The 10,500-nt window shown below is 46.4% G+C and overlaps 2 protein-coding genes across 2 annotated transcripts; both read left to right on the forward strand.

Annotated features, from left to right (window-relative positions):
* The first annotated feature begins 4,054 nt into the window (after nucleotides 1-4,054).
* Nucleotides 4,055-5,410, forward strand: LOC136784727 (uncharacterized). The gene is made up of 3 exons (XM_066745606.1): nucleotides 4,055-4,253; nucleotides 4,322-5,222; nucleotides 5,323-5,410. The coding sequence occupies exons 1-3, from the start codon at nucleotides 4,055-4,057 to the stop codon at nucleotides 5,408-5,410; spliced, it is 1,188 nt and encodes a 395-aa protein (XP_066601703.1).
* Nucleotides 5,411-5,415: 5 nt separating this feature from the next.
* ich (zinc finger protein ichor) lies at nucleotides 5,416-6,792 on the forward strand. The gene has a single exon (XM_066747111.1). It carries the CDS (start codon nucleotides 5,416-5,418, stop codon nucleotides 6,790-6,792), a length of 1,377 nt encoding a protein of 458 aa, XP_066603208.1.
* Nucleotides 6,793-10,500: the final 3,708 nt, after the last annotated feature.

Raw genomic sequence — 10,500 nt, forward strand, 5'->3', positions numbered from 1 at the left:
TTCTAGAATGTTTTTTTTCTTTTTGATTAAAAGGTACTTTGTTCTTTTTTCCCATCGATCGGAAACAAAAATTCGCCTCATTTCGGACCGGGGAAAGTTGACCGGGTTCCGGCGAATTCAGTCTGGTTTCGGATAGTTGCTGGAAGCAAGGCAGCGGCGACACCTCGTCCTCGTCGTCTTTAACCTTTACCTTAATGGTCGTGGCACTTTCTCCGTTGGCCGAGCCGTGCCAGGTTCGCGGCTCTCGCGCCTTTTCAGCGTGCGTCTCGCTCGTGTCCTCCTACCGGTATACGTGTGCGTCATGACGTATTTTCATGCCGATATAGTTGCGCATACCGGAGCAGCGTTCCATGGATTTTCTCTCGTAAGGACCTTGCCCACCTGCCGAAACAACCTTTTCACGTCGAGGTCGAGGCACTCCGCGAGAACTCAAATAAAATGTGCAGTGCATGTAGCTTCTACACACACACACACACGCTAGAATAACCATTATTTCCCCTTATTGCTCCTATCTCTCAATACCGTTCTTCTACCTCGAACCGGAAGAACCTTTGAATCTCTTTCCGACACTTTAAACGACTCATATTCAAATGAGCAATTTATTGAATAACAGACAAACCGTAATCGAAATTATGCAAGGTTCTCGGAACAATGGCTATTGCATAAGCATAATTGATTTTTCGTTCGATATTTCGGCGAGCTAATGACTCGGAGGGGTTAGCGCTCTTTTGTTGGTCGTTCGCATTACGTTTGGTCTCGACGTTGCTGAAAAAACGATGCCATCGCCCACATCGCAAGACCAGCACGAGTTTCGATTAACGGAATAATAATGAATCGTGATAAAGTCGAACGGTTCGCGTTTCGGCCTCCTGGAGGCCCGGCCTATTTGCATAGGCAAGCACCGAATTAAAATCTTCGCTGTTTTTCTTTCACTCGAATCCAACACCACTTATATACATACATATATATAACACTTATGGCCTTTGAGATTCTTCCAGCAAAGAGATTAAGGGATTTACCGAATAGCTTCGAGTTTACCAATACACAATTTTCATTTCGTGCCCACATAATGATACTTCCCTTTCCCCGTGTCGACTAATGAAAGCGCTAAATACACCCGAAGCCCAATATACCGCTATGACAGATAAAGATAGTACCCTCATTTTGGAGTATCGCGCTATTAAGGCGAAAGTGCGCGCATACATATTCCGGACTGATTTACTCTGGCACAATGCATTCCACAAATTAACTTTGAAATCTGGAAATATATCAATTTTAAATTCGTACAAAACGTTGAAGAAGCTTAATAAACTATAATATTATAATGGTTTCTTTCAGGTATTTTCGAGTTTTCACTCGAGACGCAATTATGGGGTATATTGCCGGAAATGGCCAAGGGAATTTCACGTATATTAGTGGTTTTCTGATTGCGCCTGTTGTCCAGCAGTCCCAAGACTGGCGTGATTCGTTTTGCAGCCTTATGTGGGTCGGAGCGGGAACGGCGATTCGCACGCGCCATTTTTCGCATTGAAAAGGAAAGCCGTGGTATAAGGCATACAGCAAAATCTCCGAGTGCCCGCGCGTAGGCTTCACCGTCAACGACGCGCTCGCGCGCACTCACTCACTCACTCGCCTGGCTAACGGTGCCTCGACCCACTTCCTCCATCGCCCCCCCCCCCCCCACCCTCCTCCTCTCTCTCTCTCCCATACAGAGGATCAGAGATATAGTTCGAGCGTGTAGCCGCGCGAACAAGTGCGCGCCACGTGAGAAGCTGCACACATATCTCTCATTCACGTTCTTGAGAATCGGCTACCATCGTGGGTCTGAATTTTCTTGTGCCGGAATTCCTTACGCCAATTGTTTCTTTCGCCTATTCCCATATCACCCGATCATAGTCAAGATCTCCTTTATACGCTCTGTCAGGGTTGCTTTGAAAGTCAACCGCTCCCCCCCTCCCCTCTCTCTCTCTCTCTCTTTGATACGTTACCACAGAATTTGATACGAGAAGAAGAAGAAGAAGAAGAATATCAGAGGAATCGAAAGAGTTTAGGTCGGAAGTAGGTCGACGCGGAAGCGGTGCGAGCTGCGTGCGCCATTTTTCGCAACGAAAAGGAAAGCCATCTGACAAAACCAAGTCGATTTGCGTAGGCATCGCTGTCGTGCAGCGGGTTCTAACGGTGTCCCGACCCACTTTGAGCTTGTACCGCGGGGGCCCGGCGAGTCGCCTGGTATAGTTTCGGCCCACAGTGGGGTAGGGTACTTGCCGATGTGCCGAGAAGATCCTGCGTCACTCCACTGTCTCACAATGCTGTATTCTTGCTTCCTCGAGAGCCATTCCTCATTTTCTACCTCTTTAACAAATCACTCTTTTAATTATTAATGTAGGAAAATCACATTTCTCGTTTACTCGCTTGATTCTTATAGCAAGACGAATAAATTTACGATGCTTTAAGGAGACAGTAATCGGTGTCTGAGTATAAGAGAGCGAAGAGCAAAGTGGTAATATGGATCGTTAGACAGACGATTTCGCAGTCCATTGCAAATGCTCGCTGCTTCACGGTTAAGCGGATCGGTGAGCTCGGTGATCCCTCAAAGGGAGTTCCTCGCCCCATGCACACACACAGGTGGATGCAATATTTGGAACGTAAGACAATCTTCGAGCGGCGCAATGCTCCTTTTGAGCGCAGATTGACTCAGTGTATATTAACTGGACGCACACACGCACACCTGCTTATACAGTAGAATTTTTGCAGCGTTACGTCAACTCGTCCAACAGGGCACTTCTCTTACGCAATAATTTCACTCGAATCCCTCCGCGTCATGATTCTCGGAGAGAACAGCATGCCTTATATTTGACTAAATAAGTCGATAATCTCCCAAATAGAGAATCTTGTTAGAAGACTAAAGCGAGGACTTTAAAAGTACGTCTTAAACATGTACAAAAATTGGTTTATATTAATTTTAAAGAAAATTAAATTTATGTAGTAAAGATTAAGATTCAGGCAGAAGAGATAAGTTGCTCGAAGGAGTTTGTAGAGCCCAATGTATCCGCGTGGAACCGATGAGCCGTTGGCCGAATTCGTGGTGGTGATGGTGGCGCGAATCGGGTGATCCCATTGATAAGTGGCTCGCAGCCATTGTCGTAGGCCCGAAAAAGAACGGACGGAGAGTATCGCTGTGAGGCGAGGAGGAAAGACTCGGAGGGTCCGGTGTCCACGCCAATGGATAACGGTACCAGCCAACGCGTTACGGCTCGTCGATACTCCCCACCGCTTCGACTACCACCACCACCATCACCAGCATTGCCATATACTCGTGTATCCTGAACAGAAGAGGTCCACGCTCCGTGGACAAGGACGGATTGTGGCCGACGACAAGGACGGAGTGGCCCGGGTCTGACAGAAGGAGAGGGATGGCGGGGGGCGCCACTGGGGGGAACAGCCGACCATTTGCATGATTCTCATGACGTGCTTGCTCGACCACGCGGATATGTCAATCGGAACGAAGCCAAGAGAGACCCGATTCGCGCGTTTTTCGTCCCATCAGGAAAAGAAGAGCCTGCACTGTACAGTTCTTATGTCTTTGCCATAAAAATTATTCTAAGCTATCGAATAAAAGCAATCGTTGGATATTGATGACGCGTCTTCGTAAGAACGTTGCATGCTATTGGTCGGTCCTACATCTCGCGAGATTGCCGGTGGTCCCAAAAGCAAGAGGTCCCCTCCGCGATGGCCGAATTTGGCTCTTTCTCTTTTTGACCGCCGTTGGTACCGTAGTCGAAGACTCGGCGCGGTTCCTCCACAACACGTTAGCCTTAACGCCACGAAATATATTTTTAAACGCGGCAATTTGGTCGGTCGAGTGTACTCGGCCGTAGCTGGCTAGCGTGCCACTAACCTAGTTAGCGGGAGCAAGTCTTTCTTCTTCAGAGAAGTGGTATCTGCCTACCTAACCTAACGATACACACGTACACCAACCATCTACCATCGCACCAGCCTACCAACCTACCTACCAACCGTACCACCATACTACCGCGAGCTGTCAACGTTCAGGATGCCCGTGTGCTACAGAATCATACGACATGCTTCGCTTCGTCCACGGATCTCTTCCAGTCCCTCCTTCATCCTTCTCCGTCCTCTCTCTAACGAATCCTCCATCCAACTGCACACTTCTAAAGCCGAGCTTCTTTCTTCGCTGCTACCAATCGATGGCATTTCTCTGGAGGAGATCGAGGGCTCGGGGGGAGTAGTACGTAACGCGTATGGGACGAAAATGAAAGTATCGCGAGTGGTTTTCGAATGCAGATCCTTATTGTTGCAGGTCCCCGCGGCGCCGTTGGCGGTTGCAGCACCCCCGGCAGTAGAGTGGATCCCTGGTGGAATCCTGGTCCCCTCTTTCCCTCGACGCCCGGTCCGCCAAGGATCGACGAGGAGCCCCCGGATAACGGCCGAGGTTACCAGATTTGTGGGCTTCCCAACCGGAACTCGAATAGCAACAACGGCAGCAGCAACAGCAGTAGCAACAGCAGTAGCATCAACAGCAGCCCCCATATACAGACGCAGCAGGTGGAGCAAGGACCGATCGGTAGCAGGAACTGTACAAACTCGCCGACGAGCCTCGGCCACGTGGACTCGATAGCGAGGCATCCTAATGTCGTAAACTCCGGATGTAACAGCAACACCAGCAATCTGGTGCTCTCAGCATTGCTGGCGCCAACGTCCTCCTCCAACCCAAACGACGATCTCACCCTGCTGAATTTGACGAGCGGTCACAGCAACGTCCTGTCATCCCTATTGGCATCCGCACCGTCGTCAGCTGCGACGCCAATCGCGACATCGTCTTCCCGTAGCTTGCACTCCGCCAGCAACTCTTCCTCGCCAGATTCCTTGAACGGCATCCTATCGTCGCTGAACGTCAAGGTCAAAACGGAGCAGACTTCGAGGATTCGCACGGACGAGCGAAGATCCGCCACTGCGTCTCTCTCCTCGGCGTCGTCGGCATCTTCCTCATCCCTGTCGACGAGCTCCACGTCCAACTTCAACGCGTCGCTCCTCAGCTCGCTCTTATCTACCTCGAGAATCTCCAGCAATTGCGGAAACGACGACGACGAGGACTTGCTATCCAGATCGGGAATCAAGCTAGATTACTCGCCCTCGGACGAGAGCCGGCAGAACCAAGCCGATCAGCAAGGGCAGGGACGGTTGCGAGGAATCAAGGTCGAGTATCCTATAAACCGGCAAGAGGTGTTGGAGGGAGAGGAGGAGGAATTGGTGGCCACTTCTCCATACGACATTATTGGAAAGGATCTATCTCTGCAAAAGCAACAGCATCAGCAATCTTGCAACAACAGAATTGCGCCAGGAGCCCTGGTCAAGGACGTCATCGTGTCTCCGACGTCCGACATTGTGATCGACATGAAGTACGAAACCCAATCAGGTCCACCCGCGGCACCACCGCATTTGACGTCGACCGGCGTCGAGCCACCGCACAGTAGTCAAGGGACCGGAATAGTCGTGGGTGGATCGCCTACCGAAGTCGTGGGTGTCGAAAGTCTCTTGCTTTCGCCCTGGGGTGCTACTGGACCGGATTTCTTGGAGCCTCCGGATGTCAAACAGACCGCAGCTGGACTGCAGGATGCTTGGGACACGATTTTGTTAGGTTCGTCCGTTGGGGTTGCGTCGGCCCAGAGCCTCGCGGAGCTGAAACCTCTGCCACCGTTTACGGGATATACGGGACACTTGAGCATCAACGGTATACCGGGTCACCATTATCACACGATAGCCTCTTCAGCCCAGAGACCCACGATTCCATCCTCGTCCCCCACGCCGTCCTCCAATCAGGAATACTACGAGTCTCCCGTCGTTTCGTCGAGTACTCCGTGCCCTCAAGGTAGTCAGAAGCAGCAGCAGCAGCAGCAGCAGCAACAGCAGCAGCAGCAACAACAACAGCAGCAACAGCAGCAGCAGCAGCATCACCACCATCAGCACCAGCAACAGCAGCATCATCACGCACAGCAACAACTGCCACAGTCAACTCAGCACGTGGAGTACGATATAGAGGATATCGCCGAGATCATTGGATCTGCTATAGCCGATACTACAGTACCTGGTGGCGGAAATGGACCTGGCTCGGAGCACGATCCGGACGCTTCGAGGGACTGGATCGACATCGCCGAGTGGATCGACACCGCTTGTTCGCCGAAGACCCAAGAGACCAGCTCGCCCAGTCCGTATTCCCAAATTTATTCGACAGCCACACCCTCGACACAGACCCAGCAGCATGGATCCACCCTGCAGAATCTTCTGACCCACGGTTACGCGCCGTTGCTGCAGGCAAGGTTACAAGCGGGCAACGCTGGCCTGCAGAACGCCTCCTGCGGGGAAACCCCGTCTTCGACGAGTCCCTATCCTCCCGTGAGTCCACCTGGTCGAGTCTCCACGTCGTGCAGCCCCGATCACCTGCTGCACTCGTCCTATGCAGCACCGTCCCACACCAGAAAGAGGTCAAGGCCAGCACCTGGGTCCCAGAACCCCTCGAAGAAGAATCCAGGAGCCAACGCCACGGCGCTACCCTATGGCACGGAGTCGGGCCTGATCGGTGGTAAGGAAAAACCGGTTCATCGTTGCTCCATCTGCAATCGTGGTTTCCTCAACAAGAGCAACATTAAGGTGCACCTGCGGACGCACACGGGTGAGAAGCCATTCAGGTGCGAAGTGTGCGGCAAGGCGTTCCGACAAAAGGCGCATCTCATCAAGCACCAGCAGATCCACAAGAGGATCGGCAGGGATTAAGCGGGGACCGGCCATCTGTTCTCTGAGAGCAGTTGATCACTCTGTATACCAACGTCGACCTTGGGCCGTCGGTTGGGATGAGCTGTGGAGGATGCGCTGGTCGGTTCCTCCGAGTCTCCGAAGATGAAACGATCGGAGCGCCGCCGATTCGCTTCTGACGGCGATCTCAAAGATCGGGCGGACGCAAAGCAAGCTGGTAGCTTCGTCGCTGATAATTAACTTATCGGCTGGATCAAAATGGCGCCCGAAAGGCCCCTCTGGGAGAAGGAACAAAGATGGAGATGCTGCGTGAAAAGGGCAAGAGCACTCTTCATCTTCGTCTCCCGGCAACAACGAATCTTGCTCGTTGGGTATGAAACCCAGGGCTGGATCGACCCTCGCACGATCCGCGTATCTTAAAAATTACCTGAGCGAAGTGAGACGATCTCGTGTGCTGTGTATCGACGACGGAAATGAGCGAAGCCGCTGTCGCACGGTGTGTACATACCTAATATAGCTGGCACGTGCATGCGCGCGCATATTAGCGTGCCAAACCACAGGGCGTGTCTAATAAAATTTTAAGAAGAGTATATATATACATATATATATATATAAAATCACGTAAGCTCTATAAATATTTATAAATATAAATATATATGTATATACGTATACAGGGTATCTGATTATCTCCTGCCAACCGGAAAACCCCCATGGAAAAGCCGATTTTGAGAAGAAAACTCTAATACCATTTTTTAATATTGTCAATGTTTACCGAGTTATATAATAATATGTTCAGGCCAAGAGTTGGAGCAAATTATTTTGCAGCTTCGTAAATATTAATAATATTGAGGATATTTTTTTTGCAGGTATCATAATGATGGTAAATAAACATCTAATAACTTTTTTTCATATTACTAATATTTTTCAAGATACATAAAAAGTCGTCTATGTGTAGATTTATTACCAAACATTCTTATGTAGCTCTTTAAATATCAAGAGTACGAAAAGAAAACATTGTTTTTCTTTTGTCTATTATTTTGTATGTATAAAATTTTATTCTACACCATTTTTTATATAGTTCCTATTTATCAAGTTACATATATAATAATGTCTATGGGCTATTGAATTAACCAATTTTCACTTAGTCGGATTTCTGTATAATGTTATAAATATTAGCAGTATAAACAAAGATTAAACCATTTTTATCACTATTATCATAACTACAAAAAGCACTTATAATTTTTTTCAATGTTATTACTATTTATCAAGCTGTATAACAATTTATACTGACATTTGCAATAACTGTATTATCATGTGGTTCGGTAAATATTATCAATATTAAAAAATTAGACTAAAATTTTCTTCTCAAAAGCGGTCTATCTATCTAGAGTTTTCGGGTTGATAAGACATAATCAGATACCCTGTATATACAGTATGTAGCAAATGTAATACGCGTAGACGTAAAAGGAAGTGACGAAAAAACTATACGTGAGGCGTCGAACCCAAAAAAGTTTTTGGGGCTACGCCATTCGATGTACCTTAGCCCTTCCAAATACACGGGGTCCCTCAATTTACGCGGCTCTCTTCTAACACACTTTTCACGAAAGACCCCAACTCAAGCAAGTAATAAATTTTCCAATAATTTAAAAAAATACAAGTTTATAAATTGTACAAAAATAGCTGTTACTACAATGACCAATGCTGCTTTTGTCGCACGCGTTCAATTTTACGGATAAATGTGCAGATAATACCAATAAAACTATTTCAATTTCTTTTGTTAGTCCTATGGTAAGACTAATTTTTTAAATGGTTTTGTGTTTAATAAATTCTGTAGTGGACAGTTTAACTCATAACATCCAGGGGTATAGGAGATGAGGGGGTACTGCGAGGGTGGCATTATACTGTGTTATAAGTTTACACCCTACGCCCAGTATCTATACAAGGGTAGAATAAGCCCGAAGTGGAGGCCCTTGCGTTGCGTGTCCGTGTAGATATTTTGTCCTCTATGCATAGCAATACTTTTCTCGTACTCGGTTGGAATGGTATCGTAGAACGTAGACCGCTGCACACACGATAAGATATAGATCGCTATACTTATACAGACACGCAGCACGAGGATCTCCACTTAGGATTATTGCTCCTCGTAAATAGATACTGGGCGCGGCGTGGCATTCCACACTCATTGTAATATCACCCAGAGAGGCCTCGACTAGATGGATTCCGTCATAGTTTTTGAAAGAAACATTATCAATTTTGAAATTTCATGTGACAAAAATAGCTTGAGATTTTTATTACTGGGAGATGTGAAGCCGTATCAGTGATGTCTGTACAAATCCACGTGGCCTGGATACTCTGCGTAAATTGAGGGATATGTTCAATCTAATTTAGGCTCTATCGCTTGTTTCTGTTATTTATAATGCTTTTATATTATATTCTTTCGATGCTCCTCCCTCACCCACTCTGTTACATCCCAATCTTCTCTTTCTCTCTTATCCCCCTTTCTTCTCTCGCCTACCAACTTTTATTTATTTTCAATGTTTTCATCTCTCTACTACCTTTGTAAGATATTTGATCCTTAATGCTACTATTTAAATCTGTTCTTTTCTTGTTTTCTCTTTAGCTTTTTCTTGGACGCACCGTGTGCAACATTTACGACGACTAGTATTCTTTATTAGATTTATTTATACGTTATTTCTTTTCCTTCGGCCTCTCGTGTCAACGCTGTTGCTTGTGAGGTTTGCGTACGGGTTTTGATAAGAAATCTTTTATTATTTTCTTTTTAAATGAAATTATACATGTGCGTCTAACTGATCTATTTGTTCAAACGAGTCGTCGTCAAGGACGAGCCACGAGTCTTCGAGAGATCCATCAGCGGAGGGTACATTGACCATTTCCTTCTCGAGTACCTTTCATTGCCAGATCGTTGAATAGTGTCGACGTATCGTCGAATCTTTTATTTATTTAATCCGTAATTCTAGGTTATTGTCCCTCGAAATATTGATCCTCGAATTCTCGTTGTTCTCACGTCCAGTGTTGCAATGGTCCGCGACTGCGGAATGTATATACAAGGGATGTTTTCAGTGTTCCAGGAATTAATCGATAGTTTAATTATGCAAGACTCTGGTCGGTTTCGATATATTGCTTTGTTTCTTAATCACGAACGACTTTGTAGAATCGCAGAAAAAAATATCTGCGTTAAGTAGGAAACAGAGGTCTTCATACTTTGGATAAATTTCATGAAGATTGTTTTAAACAAAGCCTAATACAGCAATGAAATAAGTCTACATTCAATTGTACAGTGAGCAAAATTGTAGAATTAAAATATAGTATCGATAGAAACCGACCGTACAAAAGGGTTTATCTACTCTGTCTGAAGCTTTGGAAACATCACTTGTAATTTGTATAAAGTCAGAAGATGTGGTTTATTTATAAACAATTGATGTTCAATTAAATGATTGTTACCGTAATGTGAAATTAGTCATCGTTCTCGACTATCTTCTTAAACCTCTCTTGCCTCCCCCCCCCCCCTCTATTATCCCATAATATCCACAGATTAACCCAAAGCTGTCAAAGTGTGAAAATTACCAAATTAATCCACTGTTTTGTTCTTCGGCTTAATCTTAACGTTGATTAATCTCATAAATCTTTTTCAATAGATTCCTATCTTAAAGAAGCAAGTCATAATTTTTGATGCAACAGTCTGCTGTGATACTTATCGCTTGAGCATTA

This window comes from Prorops nasuta, unplaced genomic scaffold (genome assembly GCF_024137725.1).
Source record: "Prorops nasuta isolate Cenicafe-Biocafe unplaced genomic scaffold, Cenicafe_Pnas_1.2 PNAS00003, whole genome shotgun sequence".
NCBI classification, from domain to species: domain Eukaryota; kingdom Metazoa; phylum Arthropoda; class Insecta; order Hymenoptera; family Bethylidae; genus Prorops; species Prorops nasuta.